The sequence below is a fragment of the Gastrolobium bilobum genome, unplaced genomic scaffold (assembly GCF_033153095.1).
Source record: "Gastrolobium bilobum isolate Gb01-03AN ecotype WA unplaced genomic scaffold, APGP_CSIRO_Gbil_v1 utg5599, whole genome shotgun sequence".
NCBI classification, from domain to species: domain Eukaryota; kingdom Viridiplantae; phylum Streptophyta; class Magnoliopsida; order Fabales; family Fabaceae; genus Gastrolobium; species Gastrolobium bilobum.
Window position 1 is genome coordinate 1,500 of NW_026897108.1, and position 26,025 is coordinate 27,524.

At 32.5% G+C, this 26,025-nt stretch overlaps 3 protein-coding genes and 1 pseudogene across 8 annotated transcripts; 1 reads left to right on the forward strand and 3 right to left on the reverse strand.

Annotated features, from left to right (window-relative positions):
* Positions 1-4,041: 4,041 nt before the first annotated feature.
* LOC133304242 (uncharacterized) lies at positions 4,042-8,101 on the reverse strand. The gene is made up of 8 exons (XM_061504250.1): positions 7,708-8,101; positions 7,509-7,598; positions 7,345-7,400; positions 6,110-6,205; positions 5,918-5,995; positions 5,192-5,254; positions 4,945-5,118; positions 4,042-4,403 (listed from the first exon to the last, which is right to left on the reverse strand). The coding sequence occupies exons 1-8, from the start codon at positions 7,907-7,909 to the stop codon at positions 4,233-4,235; spliced, it is 930 nt and encodes a 309-aa protein (XP_061360234.1). The 5' UTR covers positions 7,910-8,101; the 3' UTR covers positions 4,042-4,232.
* Positions 8,102-10,525: 2,424 nt separating this feature from the next.
* Positions 10,526-15,775, reverse strand: LOC133304248 (PHD finger protein ALFIN-LIKE 4-like). Of its 6 annotated transcripts, none has more exons than XM_061504259.1 (5): positions 15,472-15,775; positions 14,229-14,261; positions 12,648-12,876; positions 12,365-12,500; positions 10,526-10,967 (listed from the first exon to the last, which is right to left on the reverse strand). In XM_061504259.1, the coding sequence occupies exons 1-5, from the start codon at positions 15,566-15,568 to the stop codon at positions 10,728-10,730; spliced, it is 735 nt and encodes a 244-aa protein (XP_061360243.1). In that variant the 5' UTR covers positions 15,569-15,775; the 3' UTR covers positions 10,526-10,727. The 6 variants fall into 6 exon arrangements, with proteins under 6 accessions (XP_061360243.1, XP_061360241.1, XP_061360240.1 ...); XM_061504257.1 differs by having other exon boundaries at positions 10,526-10,994; positions 12,368-12,500; positions 15,472-15,774; XM_061504256.1 differs by having other exon boundaries at positions 10,526-10,997; positions 12,368-12,500; positions 15,472-15,774.
* A 1,749-nt stretch (positions 15,776-17,524) lies between these two features.
* On the forward strand, positions 17,525-18,529 carry LOC133304230 (thiol-disulfide oxidoreductase LTO1-like; annotated as a pseudogene).
* A 5,187-nt stretch (positions 18,530-23,716) lies between these two features.
* LOC133304256 (uncharacterized) lies at positions 23,717-24,723 on the reverse strand. The gene has a single exon (XM_061504264.1). The coding sequence runs from the start codon at positions 24,554-24,556 to the stop codon at positions 23,972-23,974; it is 585 nt and encodes a 194-aa protein (XP_061360248.1). The 5' UTR covers positions 24,557-24,723; the 3' UTR covers positions 23,717-23,971.
* Between the last annotated feature and the right edge of the window lie 1,302 nt (positions 24,724-26,025).

Below are 26,025 nucleotides of genomic sequence, written 5' to 3' on the forward strand. Positions count from 1 at the left end.
TCTAACACATCGATATTTCTTAGTCACCATTGAAATCATGCATGTGCTTCATACTAATTTGGAAGTTTAATTAGATGATCATGAGCCAGTCTGGTTTTTTCAAATTGAATAGCATCTATTAGCTAATACAATAACTCTGAAACGTAAGAACCCTGTGGATTCCAATATTTTGTAGCTTTTGGTTTTCGGGTTGAATCTTGTCTATCATGTTATCTATTGAAAGCTTTTTAAAAAAAAGTGTTAGTAGAGTATAGCAGACACTTACCAGCATTCGGGAATCTTGGATTTTCTTTCACTCATGTTTTCCAACGAGGGAAAACATGACAGAATAATATTTCCCTTATTTTATTTGTATCTATGTTTGGTTTTTTGTGGATAAATTTAATTAATGGTGGGGCTACAACAGTGCGTGGACCCTGGGGTAGCAGTGTCGTTTACTTCAGTTGTTAATTACATAGTTGCCCACTACCAAGAAAAAACAATTACATAGTAGTCCTATTGGATCTATTCTGCAAAGTTGTACTCTGTATAATCTTGAACAGATTAATTTTTTTTTTTTTTTTTTGAGGTTTACCCCATAAGTTTTCATTAAAATAATATCTGCATATCAGCGCTCTTTTCCATCCATGTGCAGTGTTTAAAAAATCTGCCATTTATTAATTAATTTAACATTTCATGTTAAATAATGCTAAAATAAATCCTTGTTTTGTCTAGATCCATGTTACATTTGTGACAGGTTTAGATTCTGCTTTTGCCTGAGTCTTTAATTTCCACCTGATTGTCTTTATGTTTTGGTACAATAAAGTGTGATAGATTCTTTATGGATTTTATTAATCTCATGTTAAAAGAGATAATTATCTCATGTCATAGAGACAAACTAGTGGACTCCACCACCTGAAAAAAGAAAAGAAAAGAAAAGAAAAAGAAGACACAATTATCGAAGTGTGTGTAGAAGAGAAAATTTATGTCATGTGACATAAGAATAGTTTTTTCCATTGTTTATATGCAATAATCATGTTCCTACAAGAAAACTAGAAACACATTCACTTATCCAAAGAAATTTTTCTAAATCATTTTAAATTTTTTTATCTTTATATGTTAGTTATCATATGGAAATAATTATTTTAACCCAAAAGTTTAAATTTTAGATGATAATCATATTGATAATTTTTATATTATATTTCTTTATTTTGTCCTCTTATTTAAGAGTTTATTCGACTTAAAAATGAACAATGTACAGATTTATTATTTATGCTAAGAAATTTTAATATTTAATTGTGTTCGTTTTTTCTACAGTCAATATAGGTAACTTATCTACAGAGAGCCCAAAACGACGTCATTTTGAAGCGGAAATCGAGGTATTTTTGTAATTATAATTTATTTCAGGATTATAATAGTCTTTTTCGTTATAATTTTTTAATTTTTCAACCCAAAACGACGTCGTTTTAGGTGTGAATGTAATAATTTATCTACATTCACTTTAGTAACATTAAAGTCCTATTTAATTATTAAGTGGAAGAGAGCAGTTTTTAGGAGGTCGATCCATTTTTGTTAAGAAATTCAAATATTTAATTATTAATAAAAAAGAATTGAATCATTTGTACTAATTTTTTTATAATATTAATTATTAATAAAAAGAGAGCAATTGAGGATCTGACTATTGGGTCACATAGGTTTTATATCATATAAAACAATAATTTTAACCTAAAATCTTAAGTTATTTGGTAAAAATTATATTGATAATTTTTATATCATATTTCTCTAACATCATATCACCTATCAAAAATTTATTAGTAATAGAAATGAGTCATAAAAAAACTGAATAAAATAAATAGATCTCATAGGAATAACGCATAAATAAATGGATAATACACATATAAATATAAAATATATTTCAACTAGCAAATGCAACAGGTTTATCACTTTAACAATGAGAACAATTTTTTATTTTAATATTCAAAATTCATAGAAAAATTATACTCCATTCACTCGAGATATGTAGGAAGATGTTCACATTATACTGTCTTCTTTTTTATTTTTTTGGTGAACTGTCTTCTTTTTATTTTAAAATATTACACTTCCTTAAGAGATTAATATGTGTCACATTTTAATTTTAATTTTTTTTTTGGCGAATATGTGTCACATTTTAATTTATTCGATGTGAATGACTCTTTCAACGATAATTTTTCTCTTCCTACAATTCTCAGTGTCTACCAATAACTAGTATTGAATTTCTATGATCGACTTTGAAACTTCAAAAAAGTAAAATGAAAACTTTATATGAAGCTCAAAACCTCATAGTTTGTGGTGTTCCAAACTTCTTAAAGTCAATAGTATGAATGTTAAAAAATAACTTAAGGCAATCCTCCTGAGTCACTAAGAAAAAAATCTTTTGAGAGAGTCGAATATAATTAAACGTCACAATTTTAGGAAAAAATATTTTTCATGTCGAAAGAGATAAAATTATTTCCAGAAATCTCAAAACAATGTTTTAGGATTTAGGGGGGGTGGGGGGGAATAAAAATTATTTTAGAAATTTTATTTTTTTTTTATCATGAATTTTATTAAAATATCTTGCATTTTTTTCCCCAAACTCCACATAACTTTATCTTGTTGCAATAGAAACGTTGATCTCTTTGTTTAAAATTTTAAATGAATTACTTAAAAATCAGAAGCATATCACAAAAGACCACGTAGAGCAATGTGTATTATCAAGCCACATGAATCAACTATACGAGATTGTTTCAACTTAACCAATGGTATCGAATTTGAGTCCTAGAAATTTTAATAGGAAGATTTTTATTTTTATTTTGGTATAACTTGGAAGTACCCCATTCAACTTCTTACGGTCACCTTGTCTTCGGGGTACGGCTCTGTGGGCTAGTCCCTCGGATGCATTGAGCTTCGCTATAGGAGGAAGGATGAGACTAATCCTCCGTTCGAGAAGGGAGGCACATCCTTTGACCCCCAATTTTTTTTCAAGAATTTGCTTAAAGTAGGGTTTGAACCTTTGATTTAAGCAAATCCTTAGGAGCTCAGTTGCCAAACCGTTTTAGGAAGATTTTTGTTGTCTTTATGATCATGTCTATTTCCACTGAATTAGTCAATTAACCGATGAATGGCGGAAAAATAACAATAAATGTAAAAGAAAAAAAAAAGCGCCCAATGCATCGCCTCACAATAAATCCATTAGAAAATAAAAAAGAACTAAAAAAATCGTACATTAGGGTCTCCTTAGCAGCCCAATAATGGTGCACGCTGGGGTCAGAATAGTTACCCAAAAGACACCACCTTACGTGGTCTGTAAAGACTGTAACGAGTCCATTGAAAGGCAAGAAATTCGTCCTTTGTTTCGTTTTTGCTTTGTTTTGTATCTCTAGTTAGGTTTCTTTTTCTTTTTTTCATGAGATTATCTATCAGTGATCCCATAGTTTTTTTTAGACTAATCTGGAGTTTCAGAACGGGTCCAGCCCAAAGATAATATAAGATCGAATACATGCTCTCACTCCACATGCTTAGCTGGATTTCTTATTCAATTCAGTGGCGGAGCCACGTTGGTGCCAGTAGGTGCTTTGACACTGGCTAATTTAGCCACGTTTATTTAGCTACGCTTGAAACGTAGCAAATCATGTTTCAAGTTTTTTGAAAATTAGCCATGTTTTGATCGTAACTGTATAACCGTAACTATTTTGGCACCAGCTGAATTTTTTGGCGCTGGTTAGAATGCCTTTCTGGCTCCGCCAATGATTCAATTGTATAAGTTTGAGCTTCCAATGGTGCAAGATAATATTGATTGAACACAAACTATAGAGTAAATGAATTTTCTTACTACAAGATGTAGTATGCAATTATTTGGGTTCATACACCGATACTAATTAGTTTGAGATAAAAATGATGTTGGTGTTGATGTATAGGATACTAAGTATGTAAAAATTATATCAAAACTTAATATCATGCCCGTGCTTACTTATCTTACATCTACTTCCTAAGAGATCCAAGGATGAAGACACTTACTACTAGAGAAAGTACGAACTTCTTACCTTTTAGTTGACAGAATGTTTATTAAAATATGCAGTTCTAGTCTGAAACCAATTTTATTTTATTTTTTCACAGGAAGGTAAGATAAAGCACAAAGCTCAATTTTCTCAAAAGGAATACAAACCCATTTGAGACAATCTCGCACATAAAGAATTAAAATTGGAATACACATGCCTTGTGAATGGTCACTGAAGTTACTGACTCGCTTTCTCCATCAATGTGGCCAAACATTCTTTCCAATCTGAAACTTTATTTTCCCCATTTGCCACCTCAAACATGAATCCAGTTTGTGGGACACAGTCCAAGGCAGCTACACACACAAAGGCAGCATCTTCTTTGCTAATACTTCCACTAGCTGCACAACCCTGTTGTAGTAAACATCAAATGAAATTAGAACAGTCAGCTCCTTCTTTTGCTTTAGGAGATTCCAAGTTGATGTAATAAATGATGATCCAAGCAGTTTGTATTTGGAAATGATTCCAAAATTTCAGTTAGCATATACACTTATGATTGCGTAAGAGGGTTGATCATTGAGAACATCCTTTGAAACTTCCATTTTGACTCTGTTGAGATATATAAAACCATTAATGTAACCTCACCCAACAACTTAAGTTTTTGGGTTGAATTGGTTCTTTATATAGAATCAGGTCTCGGTGTACCGGGTTCGATCCTCACCGTCCTCCCCCCTCCTTTCTAGTGGAATTTCTTTTTTCGCACAGATAGGTGGGCCTGTGCATTGTCCACCTTTCAAGCCCAGTGGGCTCTCGTGTGAGGGGGCGTGTTGAGGTATATAAAACCATTAATGTAGCCTCACCCAACAGCTTAAGCTTTTGGGTTGAATAGGTTCTTTACAGACTCAATTGTTTTGTTCATCAAAAAGAAGAAATTAACACTTGAAGTCTGTACCTTGTCGAAGTTAAAGCCTTGCTTCCCACCAGGGGTATCTTGTAATGCACCAGTCCTAATTATGGTGTAAGGAACTCCTGAAGTCATCAATACTGATTCATCTTGCTCGGTCAATTTCTTTGCATTGCTTTTCATCATATATTGAATGCCACTTTTACCACTATAAACTGACAACTGCAACTTTGTTAAAACAAAATGAAGATTGTCTCTCTGGTGCAAAGGAGTGTCTGAGGAAAAATAAAAGTACCTGTGATAAGAGGATTACATGTTGTACCCCTTGAAGGCTTTGAACACTGGAAAGAAAACCCTCCTGGAAAAGAATGAAATAATTTAAACATTTCTTCAAAAAAATTGTTTGCAAGCCAAGTCTCATCATTATTGCCCAAAACTGGGAGAGAAAAAAAAAATAAACAAATTCGAGTACTGGTAAATTGTTTGAAGGGAAAAATGAATTGCTTTACTTCGACTATAATCTGTATCAAAATGATTTTATCTCTTTTACAATTAAATAACAGCAGTAGACATGCTTATAAACTTTCTCTATGTCTCTTCAGTTCATCAGGACCGTGGTATCCTGGATACAAATGATTCTTTGCTTGTCATTTCATTTTCATAAAAATATGATATTTAATATAATTACAAAGGTCAATAACATCTTCCTCTCATAAGCTAAAAAGAGTATTGACTTGCTAGTTTTAATTTTGCTAAGGTGAACTGGGATTCTACAATGAAGTCAAACTTTATATTGCAATGACTTATGGAAGCTTACATTGGAAAGGCACATCAAAAGAGAAGTTTCACTCGTTTCCACACACAAAAAAGAATATAGCCTTGATGGAAAACTAAATTTTATTGAAAAATCTATGAAATAAGCAAATCTGGTTTATGTGTGTTTTATATGTTTGTTCCATGCAGTTTTTCTTTGTTTCACGTAGCTTACAAATGTCTAGAGAGGCATGGCAAGTGTGCATACATTTGGGCATATGATTGTGCGAACTCCTCTCAGAGCTTTCTTGAGAAATCGATTGTCACTTGTATCTCCTGCCATTGACTTTCCAACAAGCATTATGTAATCAATAATAAGAAACTAAAAATCAATACAGAAATTACAAAAACAATATTAAGTTACTATCTTCTAGTGGTTTTGCAAATTAACTTCACCCACCTCAACATAACTTCCGAAGGCTTCAAGCGCAACCCGTTTATCCTTCACCAGTGTCTTTACTCGAGTTCTTTTCACAATCAATGACAATATCACCATCTGCCTAAGCCAGAAAACAAGGCTTAAAAGTCAGAATTCATTTATTAATGTAAATCAATCAAGATAATGAATGCAGCACATTTATGAACTACATGATTCTAGAATTTGAAGCAACTTATTGACTATAAAGATAGAGATAACAGTTCAAGTTAATGTGTCAGACAATTTACTGCCTAATATCATACAGTTTGGACACTGTATGGCCCTCCCTTTTTATTTTATTTTTCCTCTTAGGTAGGAGTAATTTTTCCACTCAAAATATTACTCACGTTTAGCAGAAGGTTTCCGAAAATTTTCGCGTGAATCTGATTTTCCCGAAATTTTGTTATGTATAATTTTTCTTCCAAAATCTCATGCAAGAATACCACCAAATGGGTGGTATTTTTGGAATCCTAGGTGTTGGAAAAATTTTATACTTTTTCTTGGGACAAAATTCCAATAATATTTTGACCTACCAAACAGCTTTTTGATAACATTCCCGGGAAAGTAACTTTCCAACCATATTCCTAGTTATCATGATTTCTGGACACGAAAAAATTTATCCTCTACCAAACATCCCCTGTAATTCTTATCTATTTTATCTATCTCTATATATATATATATATATTTATATATATATATATATATATATATATATATATATATATATATATGAGGCAGGATCCTTTGACACCGGTGTCAAATTTAAAGTTTGACACCTCATTTGAGAGCCGTTAGATCAAAAAAGATCAACGGTGTCACATGCTTACAAATCATAGTCGTTGATCTTTTTTGATCTAACGGCTCTCAGATAAGGTGTCAAACTTTAAATTTGACACCGGTGTCAAATGATCTTGCCTCTATATATATATATATATATATATATATGGGCTTATCTATGAGAGAAGAAATCTCATGTTATAGACACATATATATATCTAAAAAATAAAAAAGAAAGAAAAGAAAAATATTGCACGGTTATCGAAGGATGTGTAGGAAAAAAACTTACCTTATGTGACATGAGAATAGTTTTTCCATATATATATATATATATATATATATATATATATATATATATAAAAACCTGAATTTCAAAATTCTGATGCATCAACTGATCAAGCTAGGCTTGTAATAAAGGCGGTAAAAAAAGGGAAATAGACCTGACCCATCTCACTATCTCCATCTGTTACCAGCACTGCATCCCTGACTTCATCTTCTGCTTTGAAACAAATGTGTAAGAACAAAATCACTAATACTAAACATAGCTAGTTAGGTACCCATATAAATATAAGCATTTTTGGATCGATATGTCATATTTATTTACCCTGATAATCATCCTCATCATCTTCTGTGGCAGTAGCATCTTTTGGAAGGAGATCTGGTGCACCATACCATCTCCTTAATTTGGGACCTCCTAAAAACAAAAAGAGAATCAAATGCAATAGGCAAAACTGGGAAAACAAAAAAGATAGAGAGTTTATATTAAGAACCAAAAAAATGGGATATGTGCAGAAAGTATCCACCTTCGATGTAATCTAGAATCTGGTCCACAAAACTGAGTTTCTTCTTAGCATGACACACAACAAGAATTGGAACAACAGAACCATTATCTCTGTTGAATAGTAAAGGGGAACCAAATGCTCTACTTGAACTTTGAGAAGTCAAAGGAACAGAATTTTGGATTAAAAGTGTGGAAGAAAGCGTAACAGCACACACCAACACCATTGTTGGCAGTGGCACCCTCCTCCTTCCTCCTCCAACCGTTTCTTCCCGCTAGAAAGGATAACGCATTACTTACCAATGGTGCCATTTCATAAATAATCCTTGATAAGAAATGCAATCTTTTTAATCTCAGCCGTCAAAAAAACTTCAATTCCATGATACTAACCGTTGGATCATATTAACCTAACTACTCAAAATCCCCCGGGCACCCCTTTTTCTATCTAGGATTTCCCATAATCAAATTGCAAACAAGAGGCTCAATTTTTCTTCGGAAGCTAACCAAAGATGGCGACCCAGATGAGCAAAAAGCGAAAGGCATGTCCCAATTTCCCTTGTTTCCCACCAACCAAATGGAAAGTTTCAATTTTTGTTTCTGGGTTTTTCTGCTTATGAGGTTGAAAATGGATCTGTTTTTTTTTTTAATTATAATGGTTCTATTTTAACTCATTGCAGTTCTGTTTGAACATTTAGAAAAACTCAGTTCCATTAAAGCATACTTAATAAAGGAGCGATCTGTATAATTTTTCCTTTTTGTTAAACTGTGAAATGTACAAGAAGCAGTGGCCATATTTAACAAGAGGGAGGTTACATTAAATTATTTTTTTTATCCATAAGACTTAATTCAAAAATATTTTACCAGAAAAATATAACGTAATCTGTAAGAGTTTATAAACAAAAAATTTGTAAATATAATATTCTATTAATAATTTATATAAGTTTTAAACATTTATTTTTTTAATATATAATCACATTTTTCCGATAGAGAGCACACTTGAAAAACTCGTATCTAACTCAATGATTTGATCTGTATAACCTTTCCTTTTTGTCAAACTGTAAAATGTAGAACAAGTGACGATCATTTTTTCATAACTTATTTGAGTTTTAAACATTTATGTATTTATCACGGCAAGCATATTTTTCCTTTATTTTGAGTTGATGTAGGGTCTGGGTTGCTAGACGCCAGCCAGACAATCCCGTTCTTTTATAAGATAAACTCGGTAATTTGCGCAAGTTTTTGGACGTAGTCCTTTACTTCAGTACATTTCGAGATCCTAATTTGAAAAGGAAATAATTATTTTGATATGACATTGTTTCCTTTTTGGTTCAATATTAATACCATGATATTTTTTTTTTTCTCTTTTGTGGATAGGATTGTTTGTAATGATCCACTTCTGATTTTTTTGTTCTTAAAACTGTTTTGTAAAACAATTATGGAAACAGTTGTTTTCTATATTTTTTTTTCTTTTTGAAAGTTAAAAACAAAAACAGAAAACAAAAACAACTCAGACATGTTCTTTGATTTTAAAAACAAAAAAAATAGTTATAGTTTTCAAAACATTTTTTTACAAAAGAGATGTTGTCAAACGAGTTTTTTAATTTTTTTGTTCTAAAAACTAAAAAACTGTTTTCCAGAATAGAAATCAAAGAGAGCCTTAATTGTTATACAATACAGTAGGGACAGTGACCGTACTGAGACGTTTTTAGAAATTATTTCCTTAGTTGTCATGCATTCAAAACAAATTTTCATAGCGATATATGGCCAAATATGCTACAGCAGTACAGCCAATAACACATTTGGTTTGTGCACGAATTAAACCATACGTGTTATGCCTAATGAGATCTATTGAGCTCACCTACGAAGTGCCATTAGATTGGATCCTTATTGACCCTTGGATAAGTCGGCCCATCTTTATAGGGCCAATATGAATCGACCAGAACATACAATATGTACGAGAAGATTCACGTTATTCAGTCTCTATATTTGTTGAGAAAAAATATTTGAAGCCGTATTTCTATTAGTGGTTGAATTTTATTTTCGTTAAACAATTTAATAAGTTTGTAGTTTCACTGATTTACCTATAATGAAAAAGAAAGGAAAATACCAAATGCTTGAATCTTGTGAGATGCTTGGTGGTAGGCAGTCAATCCTTACACAAATTCAACCCACTAATAGAAAATACAAAGAAAGTTCATGGTGCTTCGACTTGAGTCTATAACACTGATAATTGCTTTGAGGTTGGCTAAGAAGTTGCAAGTGTTGGGCTTGATAGCAAAACAAGTTTTGGTTTGTCACGGGCTCATGGTAATCTAACCATCTTTTAGCAGTAACTACTGCATGTTCCCAGAGAGAGAAGGAACCACCATGTTTTAATTCTGATTTCTGTACATTTGTTTAATTAAAAGAACGAGAAAAAAAAGGGGTAGTTTTATTAAAACATTTTGTAATAAAGAATTAATGTAGACATTCTTTATCACCTATCCATTTCAATACTTTCTAATCCTTATAAGAGTGAGCTAAATACCCATTCTATTTCAGGGTAAGGTATTTCAAAATCTAATCTATCAATATATGTATCACCCACAGAGCAAAAGTGTGGCTCAATAAAAAGTTCATCTTCCACCCAAATAAGAGGCACACGCGACCATAGTAGAAGTACAAAAAAAACACCAACGGATAAAAATTCCCTAGCAACTCTTTTTTTTTTTGGGTTTTGGGGGGGATAGCGAACTAGCACCAATGATTTAACTAGACATCATTTTAAATGTTTCATTACCTTAGTTTTCTCTAACATTCAGGAAAAGACTTCAATTTCCCAAGTCGGCAATGCATAAACTATAGATAATCAAACCCAACAACACATCAACTGAATTGCAGCTGACAAAAACAAAACCAAAACAGCAGAATCCTACAGACTAGAAAAGAAACCTACATTTGTCAAATAGAAACTATCCATTAACTGCAACATCTAGGAAGAAAAGCAGAATTACAAGATCAGCAAAGGCTCCAACAAAGATTGTCAATGATGGAACCTTGCTTATGTCAGGGGCGAGCTCTCTTGTTACTGCATGATGGACACTTGTATTGCTTGATATGCTCTGCCCTGGCAGGGGTGATCTTCACACATTTCCCATGGAACCACTTCTCACAAATGTCACAGCAAATCCAGAATTCATCAGTGCCATAATGCTCACCACATGCCCCACACAAGGTCTCTCCATGTTCATCCTCATCTTGCTCATCCAGCTCTTCATCGTCATCTTTTGGTTGCAATGCCTTTGACTGCCTACCCTGAGATTCTGGAGCCCGCTGCTCCACCAGCCAACAATTAGAATAGAAAACAAACTAGCTGAGTAAAAGAGAACCAGAAATATGACAACCCCACCACCTATAATATAAATCAGATATTTCTATACCAGCCACACAACTTTGTAACACATTTACAGAAATACATTCCACTAAACCATGACTACAAACAAAGACTTTGAAAACATTAATGTGATACCAATATCACATCCAAAAATTTAGTAAATGAAACTCCCACAATCTATAGTAGAACTCAGAAACAATTATAACAAAACCATGATACTCTGTTCAGATACTTTATCTCCCTTTTCATTTCCACATTTCTTACAGGAACAAGGGTGGCAGTTATAACTTAAAAGTCCAAATAGATCATTTAAACACGTGAGGAATACAAAAGGTTGGAAGTTAGTAAATAGATCCTTGTTCATTCGCCTACCATATTTAATCTTTTAAGTACAACAGCCTGCAAAAATTTAACATTGCAACCAAGTTTTTCATCTTAAAAGAAGGCGATTATGGATCAATGATAAAGTTGTTCATTTGTGATTAAAAGGTCACATGTTCGAATCCTAAAAACAGTCTCCTTGCAAATATGCAAGAATAAGGCTGCGTACAAATATTGCCCTCACTCACTCTTGCTAGTCGGGGTTTAATGAGAGTGGTTTTAACCAAGTTTTTCATCTTACTTAATTCACTTCTCTTTTGAATAAGTGAGCAAAGCTCAATTCTAAAGCACAAGTAACGTCAAGGGTAGAGTTAGTCCCTTTTCACTAATACCTCAGTCTTTTAGAACATGGCTTAATCTGAAGGGATTAAGTTGGAGCAAGATTATTGAAGTTTGAACACACCGTTTCCCGTGCTGGCTACTCTACATCTATCTTGAATTTCTCTTCATATAAACTTTCATCTTGCATGCATTCATGACAATCTGCTTTTCTATGTTATTTTCATTTAGAGCATAGAAGAGATACTACTAACCATAACTCCCTAGATTTTAGGTTAAGGGCTATATTTTGGAGATACCATGATACTAAACTCATATATATATATTATATTATATGTATGTAAGATAAATATTATAATATTGTGATAATACCATCCAATTTGATGCTAGATTTATCTTCTGAAGATAGAAATATAGTTTTATGACATACGTTATACAATCTTTCTGATATTTCAAATCCAAGACTAACTCCCCAAAAAATCAATTAACTCAATGACCATGGGTACTTAATTTAAATAGGGCGGCCTGTATCTACAAACAGACCACAACTGGAAATCAACTTGAGTTCCTCACTGCAACACAGAAATATGTGTGAAAAACATATTTATTTGTCAAGTGTAGTAGGTGTGAGGAGAAAAATCTTATTTACTGCTTTAGAGCTGGACTTAGATTTGCTGCCACTGTGGTTTGAAACTGAAGACTTCTCCTTAACTTGCTTCTTTGCTGCACCAGTAACAAGTTCAAATATTGTTGGCAGTTCATTGATCATATTGAAAAGGCGTTTCCTGCGTTACAAATGCAAATCATAAGTACATGGATGAATAAGAAACATATAGACAACGGAACCAATGTGATAAATCCAGGCACGACCCCAACTATTTCATTATTTTCAAGCATCTTAACATAAAATTTATAGTACGAGTATGAAATACCTGTCAGCTTTATCAAACCCAAATCTGGCTCCAAAATAGAAGGCAATAGCAAGTAACCATGCATCACTATGGACAGCAACTAAAGATAACCAGTCTTTTTCTTGCATGCCATCCCTAGCAAAGTTAATGCCCAGCACAGGCTCAGGAAGCTCTGGTGGAACTTCTTCAGCAGGTAAATTTACTTCCCACTGCTCACTAGGAAAGCCGTATAAGCACAAATTCTCCTTCTCTGAAAGAATGAAGAAACTGATTTATAAAACACAAGCACCAAATAGAATAACTATATAGAATACCTAAAAAGGAAAGCCTTATGATCCCTACAGAATGATGGAACTGAAATGTATATTACTTAAGAAACAATGAGACTAGCTCCTTACAGAATTCAGAAACAGAAAATGGTATATGACAAAAACATAAAATTGCAGAAAACAAAGGAAACTTCAGAGGTCTGCCAACTCAGAACCTCTATCCCCTTCCTAACCCTTTTGCTTAATTCATGCCTTCATGCCTACCTTGCACTATTTATCCTTCCCTCTTATATTCTCATTTTTCCCTAACCGAATTCTCATCTCCCACTACTCCTTGCCAGCTCAGCATTCAGTAATGCTCTAGACTTAACAACTTGAATACTCCCTTCCATTTATTTCCTTTTCCCCCCCTTCTCAGCCTTGTGTGTTTATCCTTCTACTGCTCATCCCTTTTCTTGTTTATCCTTATACTTCTCTACAGTATTTTTCTTTGCAAGCATTCAATTTACCCTAGCTATGTGTCAGGTTGGCAATGCAAATGCATTCCCCTTAAGGTCAATCAAAAGCCAGATTTGATAATCACATTTTAATAACAGAATAACCACTCACGGACCTTATGGGGAAAACATTGCACCATGCCAATCCCTAGTGTCATCTTGCCATTGCCCATTGTATACTATATCCAAACTTTACAACATGCTTGAATACTATCTGCAATTAGATTTAATCATTGAAGGCAACAAGTACTGAAACAAGTTATGGATATTTTGACTGATTATAACAAGGAATGCAGATTAACCCCCCCCCCCCCCCCCCACCACCAAATCAGTACTCAAAAATACCAATCACATGACAAAGAACAGTAAATTTTCATTTGAAAAACACAACTAAGCTACAAGTCAACAAGACATTGCAAAAGGAATTAGTATTGTAAAGACAAAGATGTGGTTGTGATCCAGCTTTAGTTCATATTCCTCAATGCAAAAGCCAAGAGAAGTGTAAATTTATCACGAGAACAGGTCACTTGAAGAGTTTAAAATAACAATACCGTGGTATAAGATTAACAGCAGCACATATATTAAAAAATCAAAGTGACAACAAGTACTCAAAGAACCAAGTGCAAACCCCAAAATGCAATAATAATTAAACCTACATTCAGAGCCAAAAAAATCCTTCAAACATCAAAATAAATCAACAGAATGATACATATTTATTAAATTTTAGAGAGGCCTTGATTGCATTCAGCCTTCCAGCAAGTTAAAAACCAATTGACTACTCAAAAACACAAATTATGTGGCATACAAAGACTACATGAAAAGAGAGTGTAACTGACCAGGATCACATTGGTTATAGAAATCTTCAACATCTGCAATAGCGTGACCAAACAGAAAAAGTTCATCAGTATAGAAAAGCTTTCATGACCTTCACACATATAAATTTTAAAAAATTAAATATAAAAAGATAGATACCATAATGAAGTACGGAATGTCATATTCGAGAATTAAAAAAAAAAAAAAAAACCCCATTAAACCCTGACTAACGAGAAAGGGGGTATGAACAATGAATGTACTCAGCCTTACCCTTACATATTTGCAAAAAAACTGTTTTCGGGATTCCAACCGTGACATTTTAGTCACAAAGATATTCAAGGATTGAGAATGAATATAAATATAAAATTTCCATAAAATTAATAGAAATTGACAAGAAGATATCCATCTTATAGCAATTACAGGTTAACATATAGTACAGCCTCCAAATCAAGTGCAAAGCAAACCAGTGTTAAGTATACTGAAAGGAAAATGATGAGAACAAAAGAAAGGGAAGTGAGAAACAACTGCCCTGCAACTTCCTTACAAAGCAATCTAATTCTCAAATCAAACAATACTTGTAAGCCACACCCACTACCGCCATAGTAGTTTCAGCTCCAAATTACGCCCTCCCAGTTTCAAACAGGTTAAACCCAGTGCCTCTTCCTCAAACCATGTGACAATGTCAATAGGGGACAGCATGAATTGTCACACAAATCAAATGAGATGAAAATTATCCACTGATAACCGTTCTTCCATAAGGTATTGTAAGTAACTATCAGTTTCATCCACATAACAACGTTAAGCAATTCATAAAATTTGAAAGCCAAACCCATTCACAAGGGAACTACAAGGTAACAACGCAAAGTTTAAAACGTACTCAAACACTAGAATTCGCACATGGCTTAGGAAAACTCTCATTTTTATCTGAAACTGAAGTCCAAAACATGAAAAAAATGTCAAATGCTCAATACAAACATCACACATTTTTTTATTTGAAAAAAATTATTAAAATTTCTCATTACACTCGTGAATATTACGGATAATCTTGTCAACAACAATAGCAGCATTACGTAGAAAACTAAACCCGCTCGGAATTTTTGTTGACCCATTAAGAAAAATTGAAAAATAAAATAAAAAATCAGACAACTTTTCATGCAAAGCACATTACTTCAGTAGGAAAAAAAAAAGTAATCAACACAGAAATTGAAATTAAAAACAAAAAAAAAACTGGTTGCATCTGTATACATATATGTATATATAATATACCGGTGGTTAGGGCTTTGATGAGACCAGCTCGTCGACCCTTGAAATCCCTAAAAACCTCTTCGACGGTGCGAGGATTATACTGTGCGCGCGAGTCCATTGTAGCTTCTCCTGCTCCTCCCCCAGTGAAATCAGAAGCAGCAAATAGATAAAGAGAGAAATCAAAAACGAAAACGAAGTCGTTTAGGTTCAAAGATATTCTGTGGTTGCAGAGCAAGTGACACTGAGGAGGAAGAGGTGGCTCTCTCTGCCTCTGCAAATTTTGTAATGTGCAATTCCCAACAACTATTTCTTTTCTTCCTTCTTATTTTTTTTATATAATATTTTGTAAGATGGTTATATTCTGCAAATTTTTTCATTTACAAACTAAATTATGCATTCCGTTGTATTTCGAAATACATAATTCGATTGCAAGAGTTTATAAATATAACGCTTCTTGATATTTTGATCGGAAACAAAATCACGAGGTTACATATGTCGAGGACCATCATTTTGTCATCTTCATGCAAATAAATTATTTCTTCATCAACATTGCATAATTATACCCCAAATTATCTTAATGCTATAATAATACAAGGGTTATGTTTATCTCATCTTACATGAAATAAACAACTTTTCTACATACACAAAAAAGGGTTGGATTTCACCACTCTTTTTTCTCTCTCCTCTTACCTGTAAGTCTCACTTATAATTTTATTTCTACAACACGAAGTAACTTTTTTTCTACAACATAAGAAAAGTATTTTCCATAATACAATTACTTCACTTTTTATTAGTAGTAAATATTTATAATTACTTATTAAATACTTTAAAAAAACTCAAAATAATTGTTATATATATAGAGAGAGAGAGAGAGTTATATGTTGAATAAGATAAGTAAGTTTCTTACACACACGAAATGGATGTGGATCTCACGTTTATTTTTTCTCTCTTTGAGTTTCACTTATAATTTTATTTCTCTAATATGAGATAATTATATTTTACAACATAAGATAAATATAACTTATATATATATATGGGATAGGATCTTTTGACACGTCAAATTTAAAGTTTGACACCTCATCAAAGGCTGGATCTTTTGACAACGTTGTCAAATTTTGAAATTTGACATCAAATCTTAACCGTTTATTTTTGCCAATCACCGGTTATCATTTATTGAAAATTAATAATTAATTAATAACTTTGATTCTCACTAAATGATAACCGTTGATTGACGGAAATCAACGGTTAAGATTTAGTGTCAAATTTCAAAGTTTGACACGAATATCAAAAAGATTCTATCCCTACATATTATATATTACACAAATAAAATGTCCTGAAAAATAGTACATAAATTTCTCACAAAAGGAGAAATCAGTTACTCTTTGGGCTGTACGAGAGATGAAATGGGAATTTGATCCCCCGATGACTCTAAATATGTGAAACTTGCTTATTATTTTTCTTATAAGACTGATTATTATTTTTGGTCGTCAGCAAATTTTATGATGTCCATTTTTGTCCCTAGCAAATAAAAAGGCCCATCGCGGTTCCTAAGAAATTCAAAATGGACTCATTTAGTTGAAATCGTGGTCCCTCACAAATTCAAAAAAGACCCATATTAGTCCCTAAAAGGACTAAAATAGGTCCATTTTAAATTTTTTAAGGACTAAGATGGACCTTTTTATTTGCAATGGACTAAAACGGGTATCGTAAAATTTGCAGATGACCAAAAAGAATATTTACTGTTATTATAAACTTGACAACAAGTCAACAATGTCACAATCCCAACCAGTCAGCATCCAAAAGCGATTTCTCTAAGGTGTTGTTTGGTTCACAGTTTTAGCCAAGTTTACTATGCAAATGAAACAAGGATTTCAAAAAACCAATGTTTGGTTGAATAGATTCAGTAGAAAAGGCCATCCATCCAATTTGCATTGCTTTTCAATTTTCTCATGGAATGACATCTTTTGGCACTGTTAAGAAAGCTTTTTTGTAGGTGATTTTTTGTTAAAAGATGGATAAACTACTGTTGTCTGAATTTTTTCACACCCATTATACCCTCTGAAAAGCAAGAGAGATGATAGGATTTTTGCTTCCTTGTGTGGTCTGCAACCGTTGTCTTCTTTGTGTGGGTTGAAGAGCACCTTTCCACACGGCGACCGGAAGAAAGCATCCATCCAATTAGAGCTTCTCGATGGCTACCTTCAGCTTGAGCCTATCGTCTTCTCGTTTCTTCAGTCTCGGAGCTCCGACTCGCTTCCATGGTTATCCGAACCAACCCGTATTACTGCCTCTCAAATGTTCCTCTTCTTCTTCGGATTCAGATACCGCCATGCCTCTTGACGGTTAGGCTTACAAGCTGACTGCAGGGCTCACCGGAATCGGATTCCTCGAAACCTCGTACCTCACTTACCTTAAGCTCACCGAATCCGAAGCCTTTTGCCCCGTTGGCGGCGCCGTTTGCTCCGACATACTCAACAGTGATTACGCCGTCGTTTTCGGTATCATAACCTTATAGCCATTTGATTCTATCAGAATTTCGATTTTGTGTGGATGAACTGCATTGCTGGTAAAGTGTTTGAAAGATAGTGTGAATGAACATTCTTTTGCATTTGGCAGGTGTTCCTCTTCCTATGATTGGGATGGCTGTGTATGGCTTGGTTGCTGCTCTTAGTCTCCAATTGGCTACAAATAATTTAGCTTTTGGGATTAACAAATCGAATGCTCAACTTGTATTGCTTGGAATCACAACCTCCATGGCAGCTGCTAGTGCGTATTTTTTGTACATTTTAACCACGAGATTCTTTGGGTCATCTTGCTCCTATTGCCTACTTTCGGTTCTATTGTCCTTCACCTTATTCTTTGTCACAGTGAAGGTTCATTTTGTTACATCCTTTGTCTTAGTGTTAACACTTCTTTTCCATGTTGTTGCCTGATTGGTTCTCTTTTTGAAGTTTCTGTTATAGGACTTGGATTGCAAGAGACGTATAAACAAGTTGGCCTGCAATTGTTTATTGCTAGCTTAGTGATTCTCACTCTGAACACCTCCTATAGCAATTCTAAATCTGCTTCCTCAAGGTGAATATCATTATCAGATAGAAAAAATTGATCAGTAGAGAGCTTTATTTGGGACTCTTTTAAAAATTCATTTTCATCTCTTTCAATCAACTGTATCTAAATTATCAAATTATAAATTATTTGTTTTCCATTATGGAATGCTTATCTTGGAACTTGTGGAGACAATCTAATGCCCCGTGAATTTGGAATAGGAAAAGGAAGATTTGGCACCTATTCTCTTGGAGAACATCGCAAAACTTCCTCCCCAACACCAGGAAATTATACTTAGAATGAATGTTAAGGTATCAAACATTCTGAGTCTTTCCATTATTATATGTCTTAAATATTCTATACCACTTCAATTGATGCTTTTCATTAATTTCATGGTTTATGGTTTGTCTTTCTTTCATGGCATATTACTTTTTGTGATGCTACTCAAGCTGGTGAAGTCCTTATTTTGGTCATGAGCAGGACTTGTGATCGAAGTGGTGTGGTAATGTGACTTGAAGCAGCCTGGCATGATTGACACCACTGTGAAGAATATTCAGAATTATTGTCTTCCAACATGCCCTCTGGATGACCACAAGATGTAAAATATGAGCCTGACATTGTTTGGTTTAGGGTGTATAAGTTCATTGACAGCGTTTTACTCAAATGCATTTATGTGTGTAGATGGATATTTACAAGCAACAGCCACTGTTATTGATTTATATAACAGCTTTAATGATGTACTCATTTGCTTCATAAGCACTTATTTCATATAATGTATTTATGTTCACCTTCGTTAGTAACTATGCCTCGATTTACTTTTTTATGATGTCAATTTTGTACTGATCTGGACCCTCCTACTACATAGATTCCAAATTAAAACGGAAGCCACAAAAAAATTGAAATTATGATGATGAACCATGCTTATATTTTAAAAAGAGACCAATTACAGATGATTTCATCGTCTCATGGAAGGATATCTTCAAATGCTTACTATTACAGATCACAAATCACAAATGCTTTACTTTATAAAGAACACTACAATATGTGGTGGTAATTCGGCCAAAACTGATACAGGAAATGGAGAGTAACTTTTCCTATCTTATAACATAGAAACAATAACATGTATATGGGCAATAAGTTCCAAAAAATATTACAACATGTCTGATACAGTAAAATTTATCAGGGTTATTTTTGTAATTTCATGCATCTTTCCCATCTATATTTTACTTACATCCAAACATAGACTTTATAAATATTACTTAATTTGCCCAGTAAAATTTATTCCAACCAAACAACTTTTTTTAACATTTTCCTATCAAACTCATTTTCCAACTATTTCTCTATCTATATCATTTCCCTATCATTCATAAAATTTCTTCGCAACCAAACGCCCCCTAGTATACAGTGGTTATTTAATTAATATTTATTAGTATAGTAGGATACACGATATTATTCATTATATATCATACGATTCATAAGCTAAGCAATATGTATTGTGAGATGTATCAAAAAGAGTTATACCAGATGATATAATAGTTTATCGTACGATATGATACTATATCATTAATCATACTATATGAAAATAAATTAATTTTTTTAATTTTTAATATGAAAAAATAAATATTTGATTTGTAATTTAAATTAAAAAACTACAAAAATTATTATTAATAAAGAAAAGAAAATAAAGATTTGATTTGTAATTTAAATTCAAAAATCAATATGAAAAATCTATATTAATAAAGGAAATAATTAAAGAGTATTTTTATTTTTTAGATTGTCAAAATCTTAGAGTTGACATGAATGATAAAAATTAAGGTGTCATCATACAAGAGCAAGATAATATCAACTGACTTGATAAATGAAATGATATTGCCAACAAGAATGATAAGAAAAAATGACCTAGATTATTGAACAAGAAATGAGATATGAGTCAAATGGTTACACTAATGAAGAGGGTGATAAATTAATTGTCACTGATAGATGATAATAATGATACTAGTGAAAATATTAGTGGAGAATAATTGGTTTGCAGTTTAGACAGTTACTTATGTATTTTGCTGATTAAATCTTTTTTGGAAATTGAATTTATATGATGATATTAAGTATATTATATATTTTTAAATTATTTTTTATTATATTTAATATTTTACGTTTCGATACGATTTGCGATTCATTATAAAAAATTGGTCAAATGATACACCACTACTAAAATAGTCAATTTTTTCGATTGAAATCAACGGTGATTAAATGGTTTGTAAGAGTTGTAAAAAAATTTTGTGCTAAGTTGATCTGTTCCCTAAAAAAATTACACAAACAGATGGAACTGAATTTGAAAATCATTAATGCAGGTCATTAGTTCGATAGGTTTGATTTTGCTAACCATAAAAAAGACACAAATATATTTTCTTTTTCATTTACTTTTTTAAAGATTTTCGACGAAATTAATTTTTCGTCGAAAATCTTCGACGGAATAAAAATTACGCCAAAAAGTCCAAAAAATATAATTTCTTTTTTTGTTATTAATTTTCAAAAGCTTTCGACGGAATTTCTTTTTCGTCGAAAATCTTCGATGGAATCAAAATTCCGTCGAAAAACTTAAAAAATATAATTTCTTTTTCTTTTCTTTTTTTTGAAAAATTTTCGACGGAATTCCTTTTCCGTCGAAAATCTTCCACGGAATCAAAATTCCGTCGAAAAATCCAAAAAATATAATTTCTTTTTTCTTTTATTTTTTTCCAAAATTTTCAACGAAATTCTTTTTCGTCGAAAATCTTTGACGGAATCAAAATTCCGTCGCAAAGTCCCAAAATATTAATTTGTTTTTCTTTTATTTTTTTCAAAAGTTTTCGACGAAATTCTTTTTCCGTCGAAAATCTTCGACGGAATTTCTTTTCTTTCAAAAATCTTCGACGAAATCAAAATTCCGTCGAAATGTCCAAAAAATATAATTTCCTTTTCTGTTATTATTTTTCAAAAGTTTTCGACGGAATTCCTTTTCCGTCGAAAATCTTCAACGGAATCAAAATTTCGTCGAAAAGTCCATAAAAATATAAATCTTTTTCTTTTATTTTTTTTGAAAAGTTTTCGACGGAATTCCTTTTTCGTTGAAGATTAAAATTCCGTAGAAAAGTCCAAAAAATATAATTTTTTTTTTTATTATTTTTTTCAAAAGTTTTTGACAGAATTCCTTTTCCCTCGAAAATCTTCGTCCGAATCAAAATTTCATCGAAAAGTCCAAAAATATATATATATTTTTTTTCAAAATTTTTCGACAGAATTTGTTTTTCGTCAAAATTCTTCGACGGAATCAAAATTCCGTTAGAATTTTTTGATGGAATTTATTTTCCGTCGAAATTTTGGATGAAAGCCGGATTCGGTGAAAAATTCTGTCAATAATTTAAACGGAATTTTTTTCGTCGAAAAATTCTGTCGATAATAAAAACATTTCTAGTAGTGTTGATGGTAGTGACCTCTCTTATTGGTGGATCTAGAATTCTTTTATTATTGGGCGAAAATAAAACACTCATCAAGTTATAAGTGTTATTAAAATTAATAGGAGGAGATAATTATCACAAATATTTTTTAGGAAGAGCCTAGTCATTAAAATTAATAATCTATTACTATTAAAAATATTATTATATATATAATAAAAAAAATTAAAATTTAGGATTGACCATCACCTATCCTTGTTACTCCCTAAATCCGCCCCAGCATTTTCCACCATCTTCTAGGTTGGGATGCAGTATCTAGGAATCTAATCAAATGGGAATAGCAAAGGCAATGCATTTTTCTCTGTCCCTTCCTCTGAATAGAACTCTGAGTTTGGGTCAACTCAAAAACTCGAGGAAAATGGTTCATAAGCTGATTAAATAAGTAATCAAATCGAAGATGTAATAGATATATTAATGATTTAAAATAAACTAATTTTTCTTGCCGTGCACTACAAGTTTTTAAAATTAAATAATTATAATTATGCATTTTTATTTATCATATAAATATTTAGTATATATCTGAATCCATTTATTTTCCTTTAAAATAATTTCATAGTCAAAATATTTTAAATATAATATTTAATTGATTAAAAATGTTAAATTTATAATTAGGAATGTAAATGGGTCAGCCAGACTAACAGGGTCTACAGCCTAGTCTATATCAGGCTAGACTCGACTCATTACATATAGTTAAATATAACAGGCTCAATCATAAAAAAAATGTCTATTTAGAAAGTTGACCATATGCTTTCTTTTACATGCTAGATCTAGAAGCCTACAAGTCAACCTATATCATATTATTTATTTTAAATAAAATAAATAAATGATTATTTTAATGATTTAAATAGTAAAGTATTATTGTTTTAATTTTTTTAAATTGTTGAATGTCTAACAGGCCTAGACTAAGACTTTCATTTTTTAAATATAAATCAATTTAGATTTACAATTTGAGCTATACAAGGCTAACAGATCAGGCAATGTCTAAAGTATTTAACACAAGCATGACCTTTTTAAGGCAAAGTCTAACTCAGCTCCGCCTATTTACACTCCTATTTATAATTTCATAAAATATAAGAAAAGACATATTTAAAATTTAAAGATTATATGATTATATTTCATTTTATTTATTTATAACAATATTTAGGTGTATTTTTTTTAACTTTATATACGTAATTTGAATGAAAGCATATCATTATAGTTATTTTGACATGTTGATTGAATTAATTATTTTAAGACATGAAAAATATTTACAATTGTTACGTTTTTGTGTTTTACAAAATAATTATCTAACTCATTTTTTTTTTTGTTACAACTATTCAATATTTTATTTCCTTTGTTATAACATTTTATATTAAATGAAACTTCTATTCTTTTTTATTGTACAAAAGTAGTCTTAATTAGTTGTTAGGTAAGAAGTCCCTAGCTAGCAGCTTGGCAGAACTTATAAAAGAAACAGCCCCAAAATTTTCGTCCCCCTTTATAGTTTTAGTACTGCTACGATGTATAGATTATTCACTTTCGCGTATCCAATCACGGGTTATTGCAATACTCTGAACATATGCAGTCAGTATAGCAAATCGAGTCATATTGTATTACATAATTTTAACAATTCTTGATATCTCAGTCCTAAACTCGTGATTTGTTAATTGTATTTCTCTTTTTCTTTACTATTCAAGTATTTCTGTCATATTTTTGCAGATAGAAAAGAACCAAAAGTAGAATAACTCTACCAGAAACACTTCAGCTAGCGTTTTATTTGCTTTGAAGACAGCATTGAATATTAAATCTATGAACTCCCCTAAACTACTAAAACTTAGATACACAGTATAGTTGATAAAATAAAAATTTCAGCCAAGTTCAAGCAGACCATCCCGAACTTTGGGTAGATGATCACATGAAATTGTGCATCAAATAAAGTAATTTATGTTACTAGAATTGTGTGAATGGCTTGACAACAATGTTGGCATCAACTTAAAGGCACTCCTTCAGTAGCAACACAAAAGGCGAAAAAACTTCTTCAGTAGCCAATACATAAGGCGACAGAACAGTATGAGACACAGCAAAACAACTAAGACCACCCAAAACGCTGCATAATACAGGGCAAGGCGATTAAGTGTTCCATCAAGTGGATGCATTACCATCCAAATAGAAACAACATATGCTCCTGCTAAGCAAATTACTGAGATGCACATAACTATTATGAGCAACCACATAAGTAACCTGTTACGGAGGGGAATTCCACAAAGCAGTAGTAGGATTACGGTCTGAGAAGCCGAGAAAGATATGGTACATAACAATATGAAAATCTCATATTTTAACTTTTGGTTGCTATCACCACCAAAGGCTAAAACAGAAGTACCAGCTTTGCATATGTGACCAGGACCACAACCTTGTTGGGTGTCTGTGTCTGATTGCCATACACCCCCTGGTGGGTTTATGGCAATTTGGAAAGTCAAGGTTGCAATAACTGTGGCTACCACCATAAGGGAACCTCTCATCTCTTCCATCCAATGCCTTGGTTCTTTTTCTCTATGATTCGCCGCACTTGTTGGTAGTGACCTTCCCTCCATTTTTTCCCTTAGTCTTCTTCTCTGTTAGGATGAAAAATGAGAATTTATTCTAATTGGAATAGCTATGGCTATGCATTTTCTCTGATCCTTCATTAACGCTATAGAATATTCGCCACAACATGTAGTATCACAATTCAATCTTATGGGAATGCCGCAGCCCATGTATTTTCCGTGATCCTACCTCTAAATAAAACTATAGGTTTGGGTCAACGTTATTATAGTGTCAGAAATTTGCTACAAAAGTCAAAACTGGCGGCGATATTTTAAAAATGGATTAAATTCAAATACTAGAGCAAAATTGATGGCTATTATTAGTTTAGCTTATTTTTTTGTTAAATTATTGAATATTAAATATAATATACACTACATAAATTAAAAATATTATCTAATATCAAAACGTATCCTAACGTGTCGAAATCTAACATTTTTTAGAGTTAACATGTCTGAGTGTCGTGTCGTATCTCGTGCCAGTATCGGTGCTACATAACTTATAACTATGTACTCTGCGGATTACATAGTTATAATATTAAAGTTATTTTTTCTCTCTACATCACCCGACAAGCTTCTTTAATGCCTCTGGCAATTAAAGGTCTAATCAACCGTTTCTAAGTGGTAGGCTAATGATGGTATTTACATTGACAGAATTAATCAATGCGAAATGAAGTATATAGAGCATAGAGGGTAATAGTAACTCATCACGCCAAGTGGCCATGGAATATATCTTTAGCATCTCAAACCCCATGCTATAAGTATAAAGCTGCGAGTTGAGGGGCAACTGATCTAGATAATATATAAACCCATAAGGTTTAAAGCCCAGAAAAGGCCTAAGAGGGCGCAATGATCCCATTGCGCGGAATGCACATGCCAAACATTGCACAGACAGTTATGTAAAGCCGCCTTATACAACTTAAAGACTAAGAAAAGTCTCAATAACAAGCTGAGTTCCACCGTACATAAGGGCCAATGTAAGTATGACAACTCCAGTTTGCCACTTCTCTAAGAAGACATGCTATTGTATAGGCTTGTTCACCAAGGAAATAGCTAGAAAGGCACCAACTGAGACAGAAAGACAGTTGCTCACAACAACCAATAAGAAGGTATGCTGCCTACAAAAGGCGACACAAAACTTGCTATAAATATGAAAGGTACAAATCTAAGTATGATCATCTGATTCTAATTAACTACACTAAAGACCTAGCATTTATACTGACTTAAGCGTCATAGTATCTTTGCAGGTACTCCAGTCACTTCCATTGCGCTAGAATCTCTTTACAGCCCTTACAAAAAGATGCACATACAAATATAAATTCAAGCCCACTTGTTACAATTCTCAGTCCAAAGTCTTTAACCTTCAATTGTGTGTGATTTGACCCGACCAATCTTGGACCGAAGTAGTAAGCTTGTTAAAAGCTGGCATTCGCCAAGCAAAGCTGATAATAACGTTTAATATACTGTTAAATGATCCTATG